Here is a 24,984-nt window from a genome sequence, read left to right as displayed (position 1 = left end):
TGGTGGCCATGTTTGTGTAGTCCAGTAGTCATTTTGCGGTGGTCTGCCATAGAAAACAGCAGCAGCCATGTCTATGGAGCCTTCTGGGCAGCATTTTCAGCAGTGGGCTCCCCTCTTCATACCCTGGTGCTGACTCCTGGATACTTTTTGTTTCCTGATCGCCGCTCATGCAATGCAGATTCTCCTAGTGGCTGTGGTGCCTGGTATCTGTGGGGTGGTGAGTCTGCTGAGGATCGATTGGTGCTCTGTGACTGGCAGCCGGGTGGTACTGCCAGAGCGGTGGAGGTTGTCCCTTAGTAGTCTTTTACACTTTTTTGTGGGGTCCCCCTGGTGACTCATGGAGTCTTTGGAGCACATCTCCTGACCCGATTCCCTCTCTGCGGGTGTGGGGCCCTCTGGGTCCCATCCATCCATCGATGCACTGACAGCGGTCCTGGAGTTCTTTGTGTCCTGAGTGAAGGTGGCTTTTGGGTGACAGGCTGGCATAAAGCTTACCCTGCCTCATCGGTCTCATCGCCTCCTGAGTCTTTTTTGGCCACTGCGGACGTGGAACACCCTGCTTGGTCCGTGACCACGCACTCAGAATCCTTAGATAGTGAGGAGGATTCCTAGGCTCCTGCAACCACGCATGAAAAGGCGCTGGTGGATGCATAATTGTATGTGTGCATGAGATCCTAAAGATGGAGGACGCAGCTGCGGCTACAAAGGAGGCGCAGGTGCCATCTGGCACTCACAAGCAATCTAGAGTGGCAAAGGTGTTACCTTTCACCTCCTATTTTGACAGAATTGTCACTAAAGATTGGGGACGACCAAAGCGTCCCCTTGGGGTCCCTAAGCAGGTTGCTAGGTGATACCCCTATGTGGAGTCCCTTCTTAAGAAATGGACTGTTCCACCAGTGGTGGACCCTCCAGTTTCCAAAATACACCGGAATCATGGTTGCCTTGTTTAAGAGATCTGGCCTTTAAGGACCGGCTTACCGGAAGGCGGAGGCTGTGGCCCGCAATATGTACACCCTGGCTGGTTTGGCACTGAGGCCAATATTGACCATTGCCCTGGTGTCGCAGACTTTGACCGAATGGGCTAAGCTTTTGCGCCGGGAACTGGAGGGGGAGTAGCTCCCCCCTGCCTTTGCTCAGCTGGCAGACCAGCTGGTTCAAGGGCTGCAGTTTATCTGTGAGGCCTCTTTTGGATACGGCTCTCTGTTTCGACAGTGGTCCTTCGGCTGAAATGTGGGTCTGCAGACCAGACTTCTAAATAGGCCTTGACTGATCTTCCCTTTCACGGAGATCGCCTGTTTTGTGCTACCATCATTAAAGGTCTCACAGGGTACCTTTCTTTCGCAGGCTACTAAGGGCAAGGACCCTTGTCGTAGATGTGGGCCCTCTTTCTCGGCTCATAAGAAGTTTTTTCGTCCCTCAGGGTTAACTGACAAGGGATCGGAGCCCTTTGTGCCTCCTCTGGAGGATCAAAGCGAACCTGGTCTTGCAAGCCAAGATAAGGCTTCTCCAGACCTGCGGACAAGGCCCCTTCAGCATGAAGGTGCACCCTCACCCATATCTTCACCGGCTCCCATACCCATGGCTTCCCCTGGTACAAGACAAGTGGGTCCACGAGTTCATTCAGTCTGGCTACAAGATCAAGCTTCGTTCTTACCCTCCGGTAAGTTTCTTCTTTCCAACTTGCGACTGTTGCCGGTCTGCTTACAGGCTCTTTTTGGGGCGGTGAAAGACCTTTTACATTAAAGGGTGATGATCCCTTAATGATCCCTTTTCAGGGGTTTTACCCAAACCTGTTTACAGTCCCCAGGAAGGAAGGCAAGGTGCCTCCAATTCTGGACCTTAAGGTGCTGAACTTCTTTGTGTGAGTGCAGGAGTTCAGAATGGAGTCCATTCGCACGGTGGTGGCTTCCCTGCATCAGGGGGATTTTCTTGCCTCCATCGACATCAAAGATGCTTACCTTCACCTTCCAATATGTGTCAGTCTCCAGCACTTCCTACGCTTTGCCGTGGGAGAGGAGCATTATCAGCTTGTGGCGTTACCCTTTGATCTCGCCTCTACTCCTCGGGTCTTCCTGGAGGAGCTGGCGGACCAGTTGGTCCAGGGGTTGCAGTATATCTGTGATGCCTCTCTGGATGCGGCTCCCTTAGCTTGCAGGGTCTCTGTGACAGCAGTGACCCTTCGCCACATGGTATGGCTCAATACTGGTCTGCGGACCAGGCTTCCAAGAAGGTACTGACCTCCCTTTTGTGAGCTTCCATGAAGGAGATCAATAAGGGACTTACAGGAGGTAAGGGTACTCTGCTTCCGCAGATTACCAGGAGCAAGGAGTCTCATCGCAAACGTGGCCCTTTCTGCTTGGCCCATAAGCTGTCTTTTCCTCCCTCGGGATCAAAGTACCAGGAATCAAAATCCGCCTGTAACCCCGCAGGGGGGTCCTAAAGGGGTGCCCCCATCCGTATCTGGAGCGGATGGATATTTCTTGGTTCACACCTTTATTCAGAGGGTCCGCCACCTGGCTCCCCGGGTGAGGTCTCTGTTACCTCCGTGGGACTTCAATTTGGTGCTGTCGTTTTTTTCGGAAACAGCTTTTTGAAAATATTAGTGCGTTTCAGCTGTTTACTTTGTCACAGAAGATAGCCTTCTTAGTGGCTATTACTTCTGCGTGCAGGGTGTTGGAGTTGGCAGCGTTGTCTTGTCGTTCACCTTACCTGCTGGTTCACAGAGACAAAGTGGTGCTTCATCCCTGCCAGTCGTTCCTTCCCAAGGTAGTCTCTGGTATCCATTTAAATGAAGACACTGTGTTGCCTTCCTTGTGTCCTAAACCTTGGCACCCTAAAGAGATTGCCTTGCATTCATTCTTTAGATGTGGTTCGGCCATCATGTGTACCTGGCGTCGACTTAGTCGTTCCGAAAATCGGATTCCCTATTTGTCCTTTTGGATGGACCCCGTAAGGGGCTGACTGTGTCTGCTGCCACCATTTCCAGATGGATCAGGAAGACAGTGGTGCAGGTCTACTTAAGAGTTAGGATCCTCCTTTCCCTGTTAAGGTGCATTCTACAAGGGCACTTAGTACTTCTTGAGTCTTCAGTCATCAGGCATCAGTGGTGCAGGTTTGCAAGATGGCCAAGGTGCACACTTTCACTAAATTTTACAAGGTGGATGTGTTGGCATCTGGGGATGCTGCATTTTGCTGCAAGGTTTTGCAGGCCGCTGTTGAAGATTAGTCCTTCTTTGGTGTGTATTTTTTTGTCAGGTGAGCTCCGATTGTTCCTGGTTGAGCTCCTGATTTACCTGGTTGGCTCCATTTAGCCTTTGATAAGTGTGTTTATTGCTGTGTTCTTCCCACCCCTCATGTTGACGCTGCTTTGGGACGTCCCAAGGGTCAAGAAGATATGGAGCTGTGTCCATCAATGAACGAGAGAGAAAACTGAATTTTTGTCTTACCGTAAAATAATTTTCTCTGATGTTCATTGATGGACACAGCACCCTCCCCCTCTATTGAGTTGGGTTATATGTTCTTCTGACACTGCTTGTTACAAAGCTGAAGACCTATAGCAGGAAGTGGGAGTATACCCCCTGGGACTGCCCTATAGGCGTAGTCGAACTTTTTTCCTCCTAGTGTCCTACTCCTGTAGGGGACAGCATAAATCCAAGGGTCATGAAGATAAGGAGCTGTGTCCATCAATGAACATCAGAGAAAAGGATTTTACCGTAATACAAAAATACAATTTTTTTACAAAAGCTATGCATTTACAATTATAAATATCTAACGATTGAGGCCCTCTGATTCCTGCTGTATTGAATTGTATTGTAACTGTAATGTCTGCCCTCATTGTAAAGCGCTGTGCAAACTGTTGGCTCTATATAAATTCTGTAGAATAATAATAAAAAGAAGGGGGGTTGTTTATTTTTGCCAATTTTCTGAACTCAAGTCAATGTCCTGGGCAATACAGTACACCCCTCACATTTTTGTAAATATTTTATTTTATCTTATCTTTTCATGTGACAACACTGAATGAATTACACTTTGCTACAATGTAAAGTAGTTGAGTGTACAGCTTGTATAACAGTGTAAATTTAATCAACACACAGCCATTAATGTCTAAACTGCTGGCAACAAAAGTGAGTACACCCCTAAGTAAAAATGTCAAAATTGGATCCAAAGTGTCAATATTTTGTGTGCCCACCATTATTTTCCAGCACTGCCTTAACCCTCTTGGGCATGGAGTTCACCAGAGCTTCACAGGTTGCCACTAGAGACCTCTTCCACTTCTCCATTAAGACATCACAGAGCTGGTGGATGTTAGAGATCCACCTTCCATTTGGGGATGCCCCACAGATGCTCAATAGGGTTTAGGTCTGGAGACATGCTTGGCCAGTCCATCACCTTTACCCTCAGCTTCTTTAGCAAGGCAGTGGTCGTCTTGGAGGTGTGTTTGGGGTCGTTATCCTGTTGGAATACTGCCCTGACTCCCAGTCTCCGAAGGGAGGGGATCATGCTCTGCTTCAATATGTCACAGCACATGTTGGCATTTATTGTTCCCTCAAAGAACTGAAGCTCCCCAGTGCCGGCAGCACTCATGCAGTCCCAGACCATGACACTCCCACCACCATGGTTGACTGTAGGCAAGAAACACTTGTCTTTGTACTCCTCATCTGGTTGCTGCCACACACGCTTGACACCATCTGAACCAAATAAGTTTATCTTGGTCTCATTAGACCACAGGACATGGTTTCAGTATTCCATGTCCTTAGTCTGCTTGTCTTCAGCAAGCTGTGGGCATTCTTGTGCATCATCTGTAAAAGGGGCTTCCTACTGGGACGACAGCCATGCAGACCAATTTGATGCAGTGTGCGGCATATGGTCCTAGCACTAACAGGCTGACCCTCCACCCCTTCAACCTCTGCAGCAATTCTGGCAGCACTCATATGTCTATTTTCTCTCAGGATATGACGCTGATCACATGCACTCAACATCTTTGGTCAACCATAACGAGGCCTGTGAGTGAACCTGTCCTGTTAAACTGCTGTATGGTCTTGGCCACCGTGCTGCAGCTTAGTTTCAGGGTCTTGGCAATCTTCTTATAGCTTAGGCCATCTTTATTTAGAGCAACAATTCTTTTTTCAGATCCTCAGAGTTCTTTTGCTATGTGGTACCATGTTGATTTTCCAGTGACCAGTATGAGAGAGAGTGATAACACCAAATTTAACACACCTACTCCCTATTTACACCTGAGACCTTGTAACACTAACGAGTCACATGACACCGGGTTGAGAAAGTGGCTAATTGGGCCCAATTTAGACCTTTTCACCTAGGGTGATTTAGATATTAAAGACTGTGTGTTGGATTATTTTGAGGGGATATCAAATTTACACTTATACAAGCTGTACGCTCACTACTTTACATTGTAGCAAAGTGTCATTTTTTCAGTGTTGTCCCATGAAAAGATATAATAAAATATTTACAAAAATGTGAGGGGTGTACTCACTTTTATGAGATATTGTATCTTAAATGGCTGGGCATTCACAGTTAATCTTTCAGTTCTTAGCTTCTTGTGTAAAGGCTGCCATAGCAACCTTTACCATTTTTATGTGTAGCTTGCCATTTATGTTTCTCTTACTCATCTAGGATGGGTAACCTCGAATACCTTTGTTACCTCAGTGTTTGAATCCTTTTGTATGTTTTATTTAATTCCATGTGCATTGAAATTCAAGGTCTATAACATAGGACATTTTCAGTGCATAATAATCAGGTACATTTCTTAGTTAAAATTATATAATCAGGATGTTACATTTTAAATATTACTGCTATGAATATGGGGTAAATGATCAATCTATCAGTCTAATGCTCTATCTGAATGTATGTCTGGGTTTTAGTTCAATGGTTTTTTCCTCTTAGGGCTTTTTCACACAGACATTGAATTCTACAGCAGCCCTAATGCGCATTAACGCACCTATAGCAGTAATGAGCGTTTTTGTTGCGTTACACAGGCATTCTTGTTGCTTCAGGCATTGCTTCTCGAACGCCCTGTGAGATTTTTATTTTTTATTTATTTTTTTTTGTGTTAGTCCAGTCTAGTACTTATTAATCTGTGGTTACTGTTTTTGACCAATTGCTTTTTCTTAACTGTTTTCCACACTTGTTTCCCTTCATCCCAGCTGGTAATCAGAGTGCACATGTCAGATGACAGCTCAAAGACAATGATGGTGGATGAGAGGCAAACAGTACGGCAGGTGCTAGACAATTTGATGGATAAATCTCACTGTGGATACAGCCTGGATTGGTCACTGGTTGAAACCATTTCTGAGCTGCAGATGGGTCAGTCTCTTTATAGCTGTAAGGCATGATAAAATAATTTGTAAGGCTTTCTGGGTAAATACATTATTATTGTATAATGCTTTGTTTTGGTTTAAATGTGGCATACTGTTTGTGAAAAAATGTTTAAGGCGATCTTAAGGCCGAATAATGCAAGGTGTTGGCAATGTGTATTAACCACTTCCCACCTAGCCTATAACAACATGACAGCTGAGCGGACCTCTCGTTGATATGGGTGGATGTCAAATGACGTGACCAATCACAGCAGGTCACATGGCAATTGTAAACAATGGATTGCTTCCTTTCAAGCTATCCATTGTGTACAATTGTGTTGCTAGCTGTGATTGGTTAGTGTGATCACGTGGTACAGACCGAAATCACAGCCCATCTGTACCATGTGATTAGCTCTGGACAATTACAGCTAATCACAATGTCAAAAACTGAATGAATTAGTTTCAATCAGTAAAACACCTGCATATAGCAATAAAAAATGAATGTTGTAAAGTGCTGCGCAAACTGTTGGCGCTATTTAAATCCTGTATAATAATAACACACTGCTATAAGCAATCATAATGTGTAAAAAAAAAAAAAAAAAAAAATCCTCATTACTTGCCCAGAGTAGTACTATGAAAACATAATTTCTCTTTAGTTCATTGACAGCCACAGCTCCTGATATTCGTAACCTTTGGGTATACTGCCCCCTACAGGAAATAATTCTGGCTACACCCATGGGCAGTCCCAGGGGGTATGCGCCCTCTCTCTGCTATAGCCACTCATTTTTTTCCTGCCTAGTCAGGCGTAAGGACCCATTTCCATGCTGGGATCTTTGGTCCTTGCAAAAAGATTTTTAGATAGAATTTTTTTTTCTCCTGGATATTTTCCTGTAAAATCTAGAATTAACTGCCGGACTGGGCGATGGGCTGGATAATCTAGATCCAGTGGTCACCCCAGTCTGGCCAGCGAGCGCACGCATGCAGACCTCAGCTCTGCGCTAGGTTGGCCGCGACATAGCCTCACTGGACGGGGGCTGGCCTGCAAGTTATGCCTCGTGTGGCCGCATACGACCAGATCTTGGCCCAAATCGCAGCGTTCTTCCTGGCCAACAGCCCCCCCATTTTGATGGAGATGGATTCTGTCTGAAGCGGTGCCCGCCTGGCTCCTGGTATGGTATGGTGAGTAGCTGTCCCCCTTCTCCCTCTTGATGGTTTTGGGGTTTAACGTGGGCCCCCCCTTTCGACGGTGAACACCAGGTTCCCCTCCTTCACGCAGGCAACCCCCCTTGCCAAGTCCCTCATCCTGCCCCCCCCCCCCACGCTGGGGCTATTTGGGTGGTCTGGCCACTTTCCTGGAATGGCCGCCATTTTGTTGTAGTCTGTGCATGTCTATACACGGCAGTCATGTTTGTGTAGTTCGGCAGCCATTTTCTTGTGGTTTGCCATTGGAAATAGCGGCAGCCATGACAGTGGAGCCCTGCTCACCCCTTGATACTGACTCCTGGATCATTTTACTTCCTGATCGCTGCAAGTGTAGTGCAGATTCTTCTAGTGGCTGCAGGTGCCTGTTTCTGTGGGTGGTGGGTCTGGTGGGGTCCTGACCCTCTCTGCTGAGGATCGCTTGGGGCTTTGTGCCTGGCGACTGGGTGGTGCTGCCAGTGCAGTGGGGGTTGGCCCTTAGCAGTGTTTTACACTGGTGACTCATGGAGTCTTTTGGAGCACATTTTCCCACCTGATCCCCTCTGTGGCTGCAGGGCCCTCCAGGTCCCAACCATCCATCCATGCATGGACTGTGGTCCTGGAGTCCCTTGTGTCCGACAGGCTAGCAGAAAGTGCCCCCCACCTTCCCCTGCCTCATCTGTCTCATCGGATCCTGAATCTGATTCGGCCGCGGCGGACATGGGTCACCCTGCTGGGTCTACAACCACGCACCTGGAATCCTCTGATTAGTGAGAATGATTCCTCCACGTCTGCTACCGCACATGAAAAGGTGCTGGTGGATGCACCGATTGTATATGTGTTTGAGACCCTGAAGATGGAGGTGCAGCTGAAGCTGCAACCGAGGCGCAGATGCATGCGTGCGGGAGCCACCGTTCACGGCATAGGGCTCTGAAGGAACGGCACAGGTGGCCGTTCCTTCAGAGCGCATGCGCCGATGACTTAATCGGCTGCATGCACTGTAAATATCTCCTAAACTGTGCATGTTTAGGAGATATTAAGAGCACCTATAGGTAAGCCTTAATATAGGCTTACCTATAGGTTAAAGACTTTGAGGTGAGTTTACAACCTCTTTAAGAAGTGGACTGTGCCACTGGTGGTGGACGCTCTGGTTTGCAGATTAATCAAGGCAGCCATGATTCCGGTTGAAGAGTCCCCAACCTTTAAGGATCCGGCTGACCGGAAATCAAAGGCTGTAGCCCTCATTATGTACACTCTGGCTGGTTCTGCAATGAGGCTGGTATTCACCATAGTGTCGCAAAGTCTGACCGAGTGGGCTAAACTCCTACACCATGACCTGCCTTTGCTGAGCTGGCGGACCAGCTGATCAAGGCGGCTGCAGTTTATCTGTGATGCCTTTGCTTATCTCAATTATGACTCAGGATTGAGCAACTGTGCAGAAAAAGCAAGAACAACTTTTACATTAAATAGATATGTTTTAATACTTATATTATTTAATACAATTTCTAAAAAAAACTTGTAATATGTTGCAATATGCTGATCACACCAATGTTCCATGAGTTGTAAATGTGAACATTATTTCAGGGGTTTCTGTGAGAGCTCACTTTTTTTGCGGTTCCTCCAAGGAAAAAAGGTTGAACCATTGAACATTGACAGTGTGCTTAAAATGATCAGCTTTGGCAGTGGTCCTTAAGCGTGTTTTTTTGGCTCAAGTGCTGGTTTGCGTATCAGACTTCAAAAAAGGCCTTGACTGATCTTCCTTTTCAAGGAGATTACCTGTTTGGAGCTACCCTGGATGACATCATTAAAGGTCTCACAGGGGGGGAAGAGTACTTTTCTTCCGCAGGCTACTAAGGGCAAGGAAGCTCATCGTAGACGTGGGCGTCCCTTCTCGGTTCATAAGAAGTGTTTTGGTTCCCTCAGGGTCATCTGACAAGGGCAAAGCCTTTCAGAGCCTCTTCTGGAGGATCCAAACGAACCTTGTCTGGCAAGCCAAGATCAGGCTTCTCCAGACCCTGGGACAAAGCTCCTTCTTCATAAAGGTGCGTCCTCACCCTTATAGGGGGTGGGGGGACATCTTCGCTGGTTTCCAGACCCATGGACTTCCCTGATGGAAGACAAGTGGGTCCACAAGGTTATTCGGTCCGAATACAAGATCGAGTTTCGCTCTCGTCCCCCGGCAAGGTTTTTTCCTTACAACTTGCACCTGTCCCCAGACCGCTTACAGGGCTTGTTTGGGCCGGAACAAGACCTGTTCCTTCAAGGGGTATTTGTCCGGGTTCCAACCTTGGAACATTTTCAGGGTTTTTACACAAACATGTTTCCAGGAAGGAAGGCGAAGTGCATCCAATCCTGGACCTCAAGGCTCTAAACTGCCTTGTGCAGGTGCAGAAGTTCAAAATGGAGCCCATTCAAAGGGTGGTGGCATCCCTGCGTCGGGAAGATTTCCTCGCCTCTATCGATATAAGGATGCCAACCTTCACATTTCAATATGTGCCAGTCACCAGCATTTTCTCCTCTTTGCTGTCGGAGAGGAGCAGTTTGTGGCATCACCCTTTGGTCTCGCATCTGCTCCTCGGGCCTTCACAAAAGTGTTAGCCCTGGTGCTAGCTTTTCTACGCCAATGGGGGATCGAGTTACTGTTCTACTTGGATGAACTCCTTCTGCGAGCGGAGTCTCCCTCGGCTCTGGTGGAGAACCTGGAGATGACAATACGAACTCTGCAGGAGTTCGGCTGGATTCTGAATTTTCAGAAGTCTGCTCTGGTCCCGTCCAAAAGCTGGACTATCTGGGCCTGACTCTGGACTCGGCCTTACCCAGAGTGCTCCTTCCTCTGGACAAACAAACTCCAGAAATTGCAGGCTGCAATTCACCCCCTGCTGTCCAACAAATGGTCACCCCTTTGTACATGCATGCGGGTGCTGGGCCTGATGGTGTCTACCTTTTGAGGCGGATCTGTTTGCACAGTTCCATACGAGGTCCCTGCAAAGGGAAATTCTGACCAAATGGGACAAAACTCTGCAGTCTCTGGACAATCAGATCCGGCTGAGTCGGGGCATGAAGGAGTCCCTCATATGGTGGCTTTGTTCTCTGGCGCTTCTGCTGGGAAATTCCTTCCTCCCCTTGTTTTGGACAATGGTCACCAGGGATGCCAGACTGTCCGGCTGGGGAGGTGTCCTCTGCAAGTATTCTGCTCAGGTTATCTGGATGCTGGAAGATTCCAGACTCCCGATCAATGTCTTTGGAACTCAGAGCAATCAGACTGGGTCTGGATCATTGGACAGATCCTCTTTCTGTCTAAGGTGGGCAGAATAGTTTGTTCCAGCCCTCTCCACCTTATACTTTGCGGGTTGGAAAACTGGCAGGCGGATTACCTCAGTCGGCAGGCGATGGACCAAGGGGAGTGATTCATTCAGAGGGGTTTCATCAGCTGTGTCTCCGGTGGGGCACTCCCAAGGTGGATCTGTTGGCGTCTCGGCTCAACAGAAAGGTGCAGAGGTTTGTGGCTTGGTCAAGGGATCCTCTGGCCGACGCCACAGACACGCTGGTGGCCCCCGTGGGGTCAGTATCGTCTGTTTTTTGCCTTTCCTCCTCTCGAGCTTCTGCCTAGACTTCTAGGATTCTGGTGATCTTAGTGGCTCTGGACTGGCCTCGCTGGGCTTGCTGTGCCAATCTGGTGCAGCTGGTTGCCCCGTTTCTTGGCAGCTTCCTCTCAGGGATGATCTGCTGTTCCAAGAATCAATCTTCCATCCTGCTTTACAGTCGCTGGCTTTGACGTCTTGGCTGTTGAACGTCAGGTGTTGAAGGATAGCGGTTTATTTGAGTCTGTGATTCCTACACTGTTGAAAGCTAGGAAATCTACCTCTAGGAAGATCTATCATTGTACGTGGAGGACGTACATTGTGTAGTGTGAGTCTCTTGGGGTTCTTCCTTGCTCCTTCTCGGTGGCTCAGGTCTTGACCTGCCTTCAACGTGGGGTTGAACAGAAATTAGCTTCAAGTACCATCAAGGCCCAGGTGTCAGCTTTATGGGTCTTCTTCCAACGCCCTTTGGCCACACACTCCTTGGTGCGTACCTTTCTTCATCTTCAGGTTGTCCGACATTTGGTTTCACCAGTGTGGGCTCCGTTGGATATTACGGTAAGTTCTTTAAAAAATCAATTTTTTTCTGTTAAGTTCTTTTTATTCTATCTGGTTGAGAAAAGTGAATAACAGGCATGCCCAAACAGGGGCCAAAACATCTGTAACATGCAAATAAACGAATACAGGCGTAACAGCACCAGTAGCAGACCGTTTTAGTCTTCCAAAATTCTGATTATTATATTGTTTTTCAATGCAATTGCTAACAGGAATTAAACATGGTAAAATAAAGTTTCTGAAATATTTGCATATATATATATATATATATATATAATATATGCAGCCATGAAAGAATCATGCATTGTTGTTCTTAAGATCATACAAACAAAGAAACTATTTCTGTTCTCCAAATAAATTAGCTCAATTATGCTCACAATACATAAAATATGTAATTAGCAAAAAGAGGAAAATGGTGCTAAGTTACTCACTGTTCAATATATTAGCTTAATGCAGCTCTTCAAATTCACTGTTAATCCTCTTCCCCTGCAGAATATATTGCAATTTGAATGATGAATACCTTATTAATTTGTATTTTTCTTCACTTGAACACAAAGGATATTTCTAATCGCACGCCACAAAACATATTATTCATGTGTGAAATTGTCTTCACATATGCCCGTTCTTTTAATACGAACCACGTTCCTATTTCACTGACTATACTATAACGGCGGTACTAAGAGAAGATTGTCATCTTGGAACAAAGCTGCACTTGATTCATGGCTTGGCCAATTAAAGAACCATAACTGGCCCACACTGAAATGGTTTTACGACTGCAGCTATTTTCTTAAGTGATCCTATAGAGTGTGTATAGACATTTAAATTCTTGCATGTTTACAGCCTCTAATACCTGCAAAACTAATACATTTTGAGCTTGTGCTGTACCAACATATGGACCCTTTAAACTTTCTACAGAGCGTATTTTTGAAGACCATGAAAATCTAGTTGAGAACCTGTTAAACTGGACCCGGGATAGCCAAAACAAGCTGATGTTTGTGGAACGCATTGAGAAATACGCATTGTTCAAAAATCCACAGGTGAGAATATTTTTAAGGCTAAAAATGTGGTAGGTTTTAGAGATGGGTATGGTAACTGTAATGGCAAACACAATTGTTGATCAAATACTTTGCTTCTGTAACATATTTAGAAAAAGCTTGTGTATTTCACAACTTTTTTTGTTTTCCTAAAAATGTTAGTTGCTGGGCACTCATGCTGATACTCTGGATGCAAAGCTTTGTGAGCCACTGCAGATCAAATAAAATGCGTGCATGCTTTGTCCAGGCCAAAAGGTATTGAAGCCATAGAGTGATTACTACAGATTAACGAGTAACCCATGGTGGCCTTTGTATTTTCTCTCTTGCCATAATAAACTGCACACACCTACAGTGCCTTGAAAAATAATTCATACCCCTTGAAAATTTCTACATTTGGCATGTTACAACCAAAAACTTAAATGTGTTTTATTGGGATTTTATGTGATAGGCCAACACAAAGTGGCACATAAATGTGAAGTGGAAGGAAAATGATAAATGGTTTTCAAAATGTTTTACAAATAAACATCTAAACGGTGTCTAAACATTTGTTTTCAGCCCCCTTTACATTGATACCTCTAACTAAAATATAGTGGAACCAATTGCCTTCAGAAGTCACCTAATTAGTAATTGGAGTCCATCTGTGTGTAATTTAATTTCAGTATAAACACAGCTGATCTGTGAAGCCCTCAGAGTTTTGTTAGAGAACCTAAGTGAACAAACCACATCATGATGGCCAAGAAACACACCAGACAGGTCAGGGATAAAGTGAAGTTTAGTTGAAGTGAAGTGAAGTTTAAAGCCGGGTTAGATTATAAAAAATATATTCCAAGCTTTGAACATCAAGCATCAAACAGATCCCGCCTAACCTTGCGGAGCTAGCGGTCCAGGGGGTTACAGTTTCTGTAATGCCTTTCTGGATGCGGCCCCTTAGTCTCCAGGGTGTCCGTGACAGCGGTGGTCCTTTAGGGCATGATATGGCTAAAATATTGGTCTGCGATCCAAGCTTCCAAGAAGGTCCTGTCTGGTGACCTGTTCAGATCTTCCATGGATGAGATTATCAAGGGTCTTACGGGGAGGAGAGTACTCTTCTTCCACAGGCTACCAGGAGCAAAGAGTCTCATTGCAAACGTGGCCCTTTCTTCTCGGCTCATAAGCAGCCTTTTTGTTCCTCAGGATCTCAGGACAAGGGAATCGAAATCCATTCAAAGCCGAGAGCAGGTCCCTCCAAGGTTCTTTCCTTCCAACCTGCGTTTGTCCCCAGATCACCTGAGAGGGCTTCTCGAGGCGGTGCGAGATTTGCTTCTCCATTGGTTCATTGTACCGGTTCCAGAATCAAAACTCTTTCAGGGTTTTTATTCAAACCGATTTACAGTTCCCAAGAAGAAAGACAAGGTCTGTCCAATCCTGGATCTCAAGGCCCTGAACCATTTTTTGAAGGTACATAAATTTCAGATGGAGTCTGTTCGTACGGTAGTGGCGTCCCTTTATCAAGGGGATCTTCTGGCCTCTATGAACAACGCTTACCTTTATATTCCAATGTATGTCGGTCATCAGCGTTTTCTCTGCTTTGCCGTGCGCAAGGAGCATTATCAATTTGTGGCGTTACCCTTTGGTCTCACTTCAGCTCCTCGGGTGTTCACAAAAGTGATGGCCCCGGTGTTAGCATTGTTGCGACAGTGGGGGGATTGCGGTGCTGGGGTACCTGGACAATCTTCTTCTGCAAGCAGAGTCTCCAACTGATCTACAGGACAACTGAATCACCCAAGCGCTCACTCGAATAGGGCTACTAGGCGTGCCACTCTCCTCAGGCAGGGGACTCCAAACAGAAGTGCATGTGAAAGAGAAAAGGAGGGTCAAACACCTAGTGCATTACCCTTGGACACCTTAAAAACTTTTTATTAAAATGCCAAAAACATACAGACATGAAGAGCAAAAATCGCATTAAAAAAGGTCCACATGTGGAAGTAATTGTCTCTGTAGTTGGACCACTGACACGTTTCGGGAGGCACGCTCCCTTCCTCAGAGTTTTGAGGAAGGGAGTGTGCCTCCCGAAAGTGCATCAGCGGTCCAACTACAAGGACAATTACTTCCACATGTGGACCTTTTTAATGCGATTTTTGCTCTTTATGTCTGTGAGTATGTTTTTGGCATTTTAATAAAAAGTTTTAAAGGTGTCCAAGGTAATGCACTAGGTGTTTGCGCCTCCTTTTCTCTTTCACATGCTCTACAGCAGTGGTCCTCAACCCTGGTCCTCAGGGCCTGGTTTGCAAGATAACTGAAATACATCCCAGGTGATATAATTTGCTGCTCAGTAATTGCAGTACTCTAGTCTGCATCTCCCCAAGGTAATACTTAAAATCTGGCCTGTTAGTGGGCCCTAAGGACCGGAGTTGAGGACCACTGCTCTACAGCACAACCTGGTCATCACTGTGCGGCCTTTCAATTTTCAGAAGTCTTCTCTGGTTCCGTCCACCAAGTTGGACTATCTGGGTCTGACTCTGGACTCAGCCAGGGTGTTTCTTCCGCTGGGCAAGCTCCAGAAGTTACAGGATGCCATTGGACTTCTGTTGTCCAGCAGTCAGTCGTCTCTCAGGACTTGCATGCGGGTGCTGGACCTGATGGTGAACCTCTTGGCCTGTCGTCTCAACAGGAAGGTGCAGAAGTTTGTGGTAAGGTCTCAGGATCCTCTAGCCAACGCCACGGTTGCACTGGTGGCCCCTTAGGGCCAGTACCATCTGATATATGCCTTTTCCCCTCTCAAACATCTACGGAGACTTCTGCAGAGGATAGAGGCAGAAGGAATTCCGGTCATCCTTGTGGCCCCAGACTGGCCTCGCCGCTCTTGCTCCATCCTGCTTTACAGTCTCTGGCTTTAACAGCTTGGCTGTTGAAAGCCAGGTACTGAAGGATAGGGGGGTTTTCAGGGTCATAGTCAGCATTTTTCTGCCTTCAAAAATGGCGAGTTGAGTTAATGCCAATGAGCTCAATTTTGGTCTCATTTGACCACAGCACTTTATCACAATCCTTCTCTAAATCATTTAGATGTACATTGGCAAACTTCAGACGGACCTGTACATGTGCCTTCTTGAGGAGGGGGACTAGCGGTGTATGGAGGAAGGAAAATGCTAACTATAACCCTAAGCACACCATGCTTACAGTTAAGCACAGAGGGGGAAACATGCTTTGGGGCTGTTTTTCTGCTAAAGATACAGGCCGACTTTGCCACATTGAGGGGCCAATAGACGGGGCCATGTATTGTAAAAATCTTGGCAGAGAACCTTCTTCCCTCAGCCAAAACACTAAAGATGGGTCGTGGATGGGTCTTCCAGCATGACAATGACCCAAAACATACCGCCAAGGCAACAAAGGAGTGGCTCAAGAAGAAGCATATTAGGGTCATGGAGTGGCCTAGCCAGTCTCTAGACCTTAAACCTTTAGAAAATGTATGGAGGGAGCTGAAACTTTGATTTGCCAAGCAACAGCCAAGGAACCTTAGGGATTTAGAGAAGATCTGTAAAGAAAAATGGACCATAATGCTTCTTGATGTGTGCAAACCTGGCAACCAACTACAAGAAATGTCTTACCTATATGCTTACCAACAAGGGTTTCTCCACCAAGTACTAAGTCGTGTTTTGCTCAGGGATCTTCTTTTACTTACTGAACTGCAACTCAATTTATAACATTTGTATCATGTGTTTGTTCTGGATATTTGGTTGATATTCTGTCTCTATCATTTAAAATACATCTATGATAAAAATTGTAGACCCTTCATATCTTTGTAAGGGGCAAACTTACAAAATCTGCATGGGATCAAATAATTTCCCCACTGTAAAATCAAATGTATCCACTTACGTGGTATAGGAAAAAAGCATAGACCAGACCGGAAGTCCACAACAGAGGTGACCACAGGTGGTGATGTTATTTCCGGCCAGTGAGACGCAGGTTGTTGTGGACTTCTGGTTCCGGTTTATGCTTTTTTTTTTTTTTTTTTTTTCCCCCACTATACCATGTGAGTGGATATGTTTTAAATGATTTGATGTTATAATAAAACCAAATTACGCTATGTGGATCTTTCTCTGCCATTTATTTACACCATGTACAAGCATTCCGTTGCCAAATAATTGAGTGATGGAGGACTAGAAAGCTCTGCAGACCTAGGATATTTCCACAAGTGCACATGACTCCTGTCAATGAGAGTTTATAGCAGCTGGTAAGTAAGCGGGCACACAGGAGTGTGATTTGCACCACATTTGAGTCTACAGCACTTGGCACTTTAGCACGATGGAACTTTACTTCACTATTAAGAAATAATGGACTTTGTGTTATGATGCATTGAATTTGATTTATTTGAATTAATCATTTATGGTTGATATTTTGTTTGTTTATATTTAAACACGAGGTAATAGAACCTATATAGTAGCACTCTTTTATATACACTTGATCACTATTTAAAGGCAACCCAAATTAGTAAATGTATATATTTTTTTCACCATAAGCGTGGCAATATATATGAAAGTGGTTTACACACACGCATATATACAGTGTCTCACAAAAGTGGGTACGCCCCTCACATTTTTGTAAATATTTTATTATAGCTTTTCATGTGACAACACTGAATAATTTACACTTTGCTACAATGTATAGTGAGTGTGTGTACAGCTTGTATAACAGTGTAAATTTGCTGTCTTCTCAAAATAACTCCACTCAGCCATTAATGTCTAAACCCCTGGCAACAAAGGTGAGTACACCCCTAGGTCTAAATTGGGCCCAAAGTGTCAATATTTTGTGTGGCCACCATTATTTTCCAATACTGCCTTAACCCTCTTGGGCATGGCGTTCCCCAGAGCTTCACAGGTTTCCACTGGAGTCCTCTTCCACTCCTCCATAATGACATCACGGACCTTGTGCTCCTCCACCTTCCATTTGAGGATGCCCCACAGATGCTCAATAGGGTTTAGGTCTGGAGACATACGTGGCCAGTCCATCACCTTTACCCTCAGCTTCTTTAGCAAGGCAGTGGTCCTCTTGGAGGTGTGTTTGGGGTCGTTATCATGTTGGAATACTGCCCTGCGGCCCAGTCTTCGAAGGGAGGGGGTCATGCTCTGCTTCAGTATGTCACAGTACATGTTGGCATTCATGGTTCCCTCAATTAACTGTAGCTCCCCAGCGACGGCAGCACTCATGCAGCCCCAGACCATGACACTCCCACCACCATGCTTGACTGTAGGCAAAACACACTTGTCTAGTACTCCCCACCTGGTTGCCACCACACACGCTTGACACCATCTGGACCAAATAAGTTTATCTTGGTCTCATCAGACCAAGGACATGATTTCAGTAATTAATGTTCTTAGTCTGCTTGTCTTCAGCAAACTGTTTGCGGGCTTTCTTTTCATCATCTTTAGAAGAGGCTTCCTTCTGGGACGACAGCCATGCAGACCAATTTTATGCAGTGTGTGGCATACGATCTGAGCACTGACAGGCTGACCCCCCACCCCTTCAACCTCTGCAGCAATGCTGGCAGCACTCATATGTCTATTTCCAAAAGACAGCCTCTGGATATGATGCGGAGCACGCACACTCAACTTCTTTGATGGACCATGGCAAGGCCTGTTCTGAGAGGAACCTGTCCTGGTAAACTGCTGTATGGTCTTGGCCACCATGCTGCAGCTCAGTTTCAGGGTCTTGGCAATCTTCTTATAGCCTAGGCCATCTTTATGTAGAGCAACAATTCTTTTTTTTAGATCCTCAGAGTTCTTTGCCATGAGGTGCAATATTGAACTACCATTGCCCAGTATAAGAGAGTGAGAGCGATAACACCAAATTTAACACACCTGCTCCCCATTCACACCTAAGACCTTGTAAAACTAACAGTCCCATGACACCAGGGGGGAAAATGGCTAATTGGGCCCAATTTTGACATTTTCACTTAGGGGTGTACTCACTTTTGTTGTCAGTGGTTTAGACATTAATGGCTGTGTGTTGAGTTATTTTTAGGGGACAGCAAATTTACACTGTTATACAAGCTGTACACTCACTACTTTACATTTTGTCAAAGTGTAATTTCTTCAGTGTTGTCACATGAAAAGATATAATAAAATGGTTACAAAAATGTGAGGGGTGTACTCACTTTTGTGAGATACTGTATATACTTTTTTCTTAAGACTTGAAACTTTCTATTTACAGACACTCTTTATCCAATCTGGCAGAGCTTGAGCTATTTTGCAATGAATGGGCAAAAATGTCACTCTCTACATGTGCAAAGCTAGTATTGACATACCCATAAAGACTTGCAGCTGTAATGGCAGTGAAAGGTGGTTCTACAAAGTATTGACTCAAGGGGGCTGAATACAAATGCATGCCACACTTTTTAGATATTTATTTGTAAACTATTTTGAAAACGATTTAACATTTACCTTCCACTTCACAATTATGTGCCACTTTGTGTTGGTCTATCACATAAAATCCCAATAAAATACATCTTACATTTTTGCTTGTAACATGAAGTTGAAAATTTCAAGGGGTATGAATACTTTTTCTAGGCACTGGAACTCTCCATATTAAGAACTATTTACTGGTAGAGCTCTATATGGAATAATGGAATGGCTGTGTGGAATATGGAATAATGACCATTATTTTGAAAGCATAAGAACTTCCTCTTTACTGCCATTAATGTTCTGCAGGTGCCTGCCAGTTGCTCATTAAATCCTAAAACAGGAAAAGAGAATCAGTGCTGTAAAATGAAGCCATGCAAATGTTTGTAAAATAAATAAATGCTAGCTAATACACCATACACTTTTTTTTTGAGTCGTTTTCTAAACCCGGTTTAGAAAAAGTTTTTGTTCTTCAGTACGTTAAAAATACTTTGGTCCATTTTTCTAAAACTACACTGCATTGGCTCAGGGCAGACACCCCCGCCTTACACCCAGATATCTGCATCAGGGCATACACACAGTATTTAAAAATATAGAACCTGTAACAGCTGAGAACACCAGGGGGCGCCAATCTAAGTGCATCATAAAAGGTAATGTAAAGACAATTGGCAACCCACTCAGAACCAGATGGAAAGAGCAGGTAATGGAAGATAGTGGTCACTACCTAAACAAGCGTAACACTAACAAGGCTAACAAAGGAGCAGACCCAGACTCATTCATCACCTAATTTCACAACCAGTACAAGCAGGTTTTTGCCAAACACTGATCTATTCTCCTGCAGGACCCTCACCTCAAGTCATTCTATTTGAAAAAATCCATGCTCTATAGAAAAGCCCCTAATATCAATGGCAAAATTGCAAAGAGCAAAACTTTGGTAATCTTCAAACACATGACACAACCTGGTAATTTATTTGATAGTCTGGTTGGGATGTACCATTGTGGAAAACAGTGGAAACAAGATCTTAAATGCACCAAAGTCGGGGAAGCCTGGCTACAAATCTGGTCTACAGTAGCTTTCTGCCCCATTCACATAATTACACTCAAATCAGCCTTCATGACTCCAGGTGGTATATGGTCCCATCTTGTTTAGTATACCTCTACCCATCCTTCCCCAGCCCCTTTTTCTGTGGTTGCTCTGCTCTGAGCGTGCCCCATGATCTCTAGGTCTTTGACAAAAGTTTTTAAACTTTTACAATCTCTGCTGACTAGACCCTTTCCTAAAGACCTTTGGTATGTCCTGTTACACCGAAAGCCCCAGGCCTCTTGAATTCTCAATTTAAATTTTAAAAAATCTATGTCTTTAGCAAGCTATGCATCTTTATAGGCCCTGAGGTCCTAGGGCTGGGGTGTCCCTGTCATTCTCCTTTCTCTCTTCCTCCTTTCCTGCATCTTTTCCTTTTCTGTCCTCTATGGCCCTCTTGTTGTGGAGGCCTCTGTTTACACATTTCTTTGTTTTTTTTTTCATTTAGCAGTTATATTTAGAGGAATTTCAGGACATGACCCCTGCTTTACACTTATCAGTGCCTTTTGGCTCCCAGCTAATGCTCGGTCTGCATTCCTAGGTAAAACCATAAATAATATTGTAATTGCTAGTAATCCAGAGTATCTATTTTTCTTGCGTCCTCTGACAGTCACCGCCCACTCATACAGTCTTCACCAATGGGTATTGACCTCTTATCCACAGGAGCAAGCTAGGCATAAGACGTGTTAAAAACAAAGTAATTTACATAGACACACCTGTAGGGGGCTGTCCCACTGGTCCAATACCCCCCTGCTAACAGCATTCCCAACTCAGTTTGTCTTCTGCCTAGTTAAGGAGTAAGCTAGGCTATCCCTGTGCTGGGGCTAAAGTCTCTTTTTTTTTCTTCTGTTTTATTACTTTTTTCTGCAATGTGTTTTTCTTTGCACTACTAGGGCGATCAGGGTCTACCTGTTGTCCACTGAATCCTTCAGAAATTTGGATTCTCTTTTTGTCCTTCCTGAGGGACCTCGGAAGGGTATGGCTGCGTCTGCGGCACCATTTCTAGATGGATCAGACAGACGATTGTACAGGCCTATTCGATTAGGGAAGGGTACCGCCCTTCCCTGTCAAGGCGCACTCTACCAGAGTGGTGAGTGCGTCCTGGGCTTTCTGGCATCAGGCTTCGGTGGCACAGGTGTGCAAGGATGCGACTTGGTTGTCTGTGCACACCTTTTCCAAATTTTACAAACTTGATGTTCTGGCATCAGCAGATGCTTCCTTTGGCCGCAAAGTTCTGTGTGCGGCAGTGCCTTAAGGGGGCCCTAGTTTTGCCGGTCCCTGGCTGTTGTTTCCCCCTTGTTTGTTTGCTTTCCTGGTTTGTTTGCTCCAGTTGAGCTTTTCTGTTACCCAGAGGGTTTACCTTTCTGTTCAGGTAAGGTTCCTTTCTCTGACTTGGGTGCTGCGTTACCTTTGTGACGGTTGCGCTTCCCACCCCTCATGTCTACACTGCTTTGGGACATCCCATTGGTGAAGACTGTATGAGTGGGTGGCCACTGTCAGAGGACTCAGAGACAGGACTTTTACTGTAAGATTTTACAAAAATTCCATTTTTTTCTGTTCCAGTTGTTCTATCCTGCCTGATATTTAAAGGAGAAGTATGGCCAAAGCTTTATTGGCCTAACTTCTCCTCCTATGGATCACAGTTTGCTCTGCACTCCTGTGATCCCTTTTCAGCCAACAATGGGCTAAAGCACACTGTCTGCTGACGTCAGAGCCGGTCAAGGCTCTGAGAGATACCGACCATGTGGTTGGGATCCTCCCAGAAGCCTGAATCGCCACCTGGCTCAGCCTCTCAGCTATCCACTGAGAGCCTGAGGCAGCCCCTCTCGCCCCCTCCAGTGAGCGCTGAAGTGGAAAGTAGAGAGCCGCTGACTGACAGTCACAGCTCTCTGCTCAGAGCAGAGAGGGATAACTGAGCGATCAGTGGCGTTTGATATTTGTTTTTCACTACAGAGACAGTGGGGAACAGATGCAGCTTTAGATCATTGCTACTGCTTTCTGTTTTTAAAATCTAATCAAACTTTTCTTTTAATGGTTACTTTTTGAGAATTTATTGATGCTGGGTCCCTGGATGCCTGAACATCGTATGCAACCCAGATAGTGGGCGTGCTTTTCAATTTGGTTCTCAGTGAGTTGCCAATCGTCTTGTGCTATGTACATTCCCTATTATGCTGCACTTAGATTGGCGCTCCTTGGTGTTCTCAGCTGTTACAGGTTCTATGTTTTTGAATCCTGTGTGTATTCCCTGATGCCTTGCATTTGCTGACACCTGGACCTATGATTGCTGTTAAGCATATTTTTACTGATTATATTTTTTTTTTAAATGTGCGATATCCACTACTCTTAGATTGTGCACTCTGCTGTGTTTTATCTGCTATATAAAACTCAAATACTTTTTTCTGATCACATTATGATCACATAATCTCTGTACTTAGCTGCTTAAGGAGCTCAGAGAGCTGGGGGTGGGGAAACAGCAGAACTCTGTTCTTCCCAGTGAATGGTTGTGCAGTGGTGGGGCATGTCAGTACAAGTATGACCATTGAAGGACACGCAAGGCAGTGCACCTAGCACAGCCAGAAAATTGACGACACTGAAATGGGTGTCCACTCATGCCTAGCTGGTCAGTTTGAAATAGGAAAGCAGAGGGACCAGGCATTTTACACAAATTAAGCAATATAAAGAGACCACAAGCACATCAAACACAGAGACATATCAGAAATATGAGATGCTGGGGTAACATTCTTTAGGGGTTTGGGTGAGGTTAATGGTAAAGTGGCATAGGTTATAGGGTTAGGTGTGAGGCTAGAAAGAGTTGCTTGGTTGTGCCCTACTCTAGTGGATTGTTGGGTCTTAGTTATGTTTAGAGGAGTTTCAGGACTTTTGCTTATTCTCAGTGGTGAGCGCTCAATGGCCTAAACCACCAGTGCTTAGAGCAATAAGCACCAAAACTAGTTTACTGCTGTTTAATGCATCTCCTGTGTAAATAATTAATTTCAACTATCTCATGACATGTTTGTTAAAAACCAGAAGCCTCATTAAGCCCTTGCAGACTGCTGACATCAAAACTGTCTTGTGTCACAGAGATGCCTCGTTATTGAAGTGTTAAAATAAATGAAGCCTAAAAGACAGGACAGAGTGCATATTCTAGCAGACCAATTACAGCATTTTCACTACAAATCAGTTTGGGATGCTCATGGGCCTGAATCTGCTAATTGCATTGACAGCTGTGTTGTCTGCAGCTACACAGCTCAATATTCTAGAGATTGCGCACATATATCTTTGTGATACAGCAGTTTTTATGGCACTCTGTGATTCCTGTTCTGCTAGAACAACAACTCCACTTACAGGAAGGAGAGACATCTTGTGAAAGGGTTTTACAAGACCCAAGAAAACTGCTACAATGCATCATAAAGTAGAGGTCAAACAGAAAACTTTTTTTCTAGCTGTTATTTCGGGTTTCACACTAATTTTAGTTATGCGCTAAAATTCAGTTGGTATTAAAGTGGCCCACTTCTGGACTCCATCACTGGAATTTTTTTTAAGAATTCTGCTCACAAGGCTTGAACTTGAGCACTGAGCTTCAGCACGCTGTTAGGGTCTATATAGCACTCTATTACAATCTCTTCCATGACTGTAAGGGACAGAAAAACATTGGCAAATTAATTTTTAAGTCCATGGTATTACTGGTTGTTCACATTATAGTGGCTTTTATAAAGTCCAGTACACAGTGCAATTTTTTTTTTTCTGTTGTTCAACCCAGTGGGCTGAATGGAAAAAAAAACAGCATAGGATGCCAAACTAAGTGTAGCCGACTTGAAAAAAACAGGAGAGACAAATGACCACTCACAATAATCAAGGTAAAAAGGGTGCATATGTCCTAGCATCCATCAAACCGGCCGAGTATAGGGCTCTGTACATGACTCACCAGGAACAAGGAAGTTGGAACCACCGTGGAATGCAGCCATCGGAACTGGGAGTGACATCACTTGTTGGGAGAGTGCAGTTAGGGGCGATGCTACACATTTCAGAGCTTTTTAAGCCTGTGACAGAATACCTGAAGGGCGCTATTATAATTTGAGCGGACTACAATGCCCAACAAAACTGGACATCACAACAAAAGAGCTATCTAATCACACGCGTGGCATAAAAAACAAAAGCCAGTGATCACATCAAATTCATAGACTTATTGTAAATAAATAAGTAAAACAAAATAAAGGCACATCTTATCTGTTGTATTTTTATGGAACTTCATGATGGTGAAAAGCAAAACACATGAATATAAAAATTCAGGAGTTTATTATATATACTGTATGTGTGTATGTGCGCACACATGGGATAACCACTGGTATCATGTTAAATTAGTAATAATTTATAATGAAATAAAACACAATTAATTGATTACTACTGTATATACAAAAAAAACTGAAAAATTGTGTAAAGAACATATCCAAAAATAGTAAGGTTTTCCAGCATATCCCTTCGACATAAGCTGGTCTTTAGACTGGCTTCTGTCAGACAGCTGTACACACTGACTAAAAGTCGAGTGGTTCCTGCTGAACCTGCTGTATCCAACTTAACATTTTATATGTATTTTACTCTAAGGAAGTACAGGAATGGTCTGGGTTCCCCTTTCAAAATAACCCTTCGGCTTGGCTGAAATTTTGAAAAATTAGCAAAATAAAAGAAAAATCTTACTTGTAAAATCTACTTGAGCAGTCCATATCTTTAGTCTTATGGTTTGACCTATCTTTTGTTTCAGAACTACCTTCTAGGAAGGAAAGAAACCTCTGAAATGGCAGATCGCAATAAGGAAGTGTTGCTAGAGGTAAGCTCTATCAATCGTTAAAATTACACTCACTCGAACAGAAA

The 24,984-nt window shown here is 44.6% G+C and overlaps 1 protein-coding gene across 4 annotated transcripts in view; it reads left to right on the top strand.

The window, feature by feature from the left end:
• RAPH1 (Ras association (RalGDS/AF-6) and pleckstrin homology domains 1) overlaps window positions 1-24,984 on the top strand; it is a 330,513-nt gene that overhangs the window by 232,289 nt on the left and 73,240 nt on the right. For all 4 annotated transcript variants that reach the window (XM_082260726.1, XM_082260725.1, XM_082260727.1 and 1 more), the window contains 3 exons: window positions 6,162-6,321; window positions 12,542-12,663; window positions 24,875-24,940. In XM_082260726.1, coding sequence (XP_082116852.1) covers window positions 6,162-6,321; window positions 12,542-12,663; window positions 24,875-24,940 — 348 coding nt within the window. The remainder of the gene's footprint in view (window positions 1-6,161; window positions 6,322-12,541; window positions 12,664-24,874; window positions 24,941-24,984) is intronic.

Source organism: Pelophylax lessonae (genome assembly GCF_965119305.1).
Source record: "Pelophylax lessonae genome assembly, chromosome: 6".
Lineage (NCBI taxonomy): Eukaryota > Metazoa > Chordata > Amphibia > Anura > Ranidae > Pelophylax > Pelophylax lessonae.
This window is presented reverse-complemented; position numbering and strand designations above follow the sequence as displayed.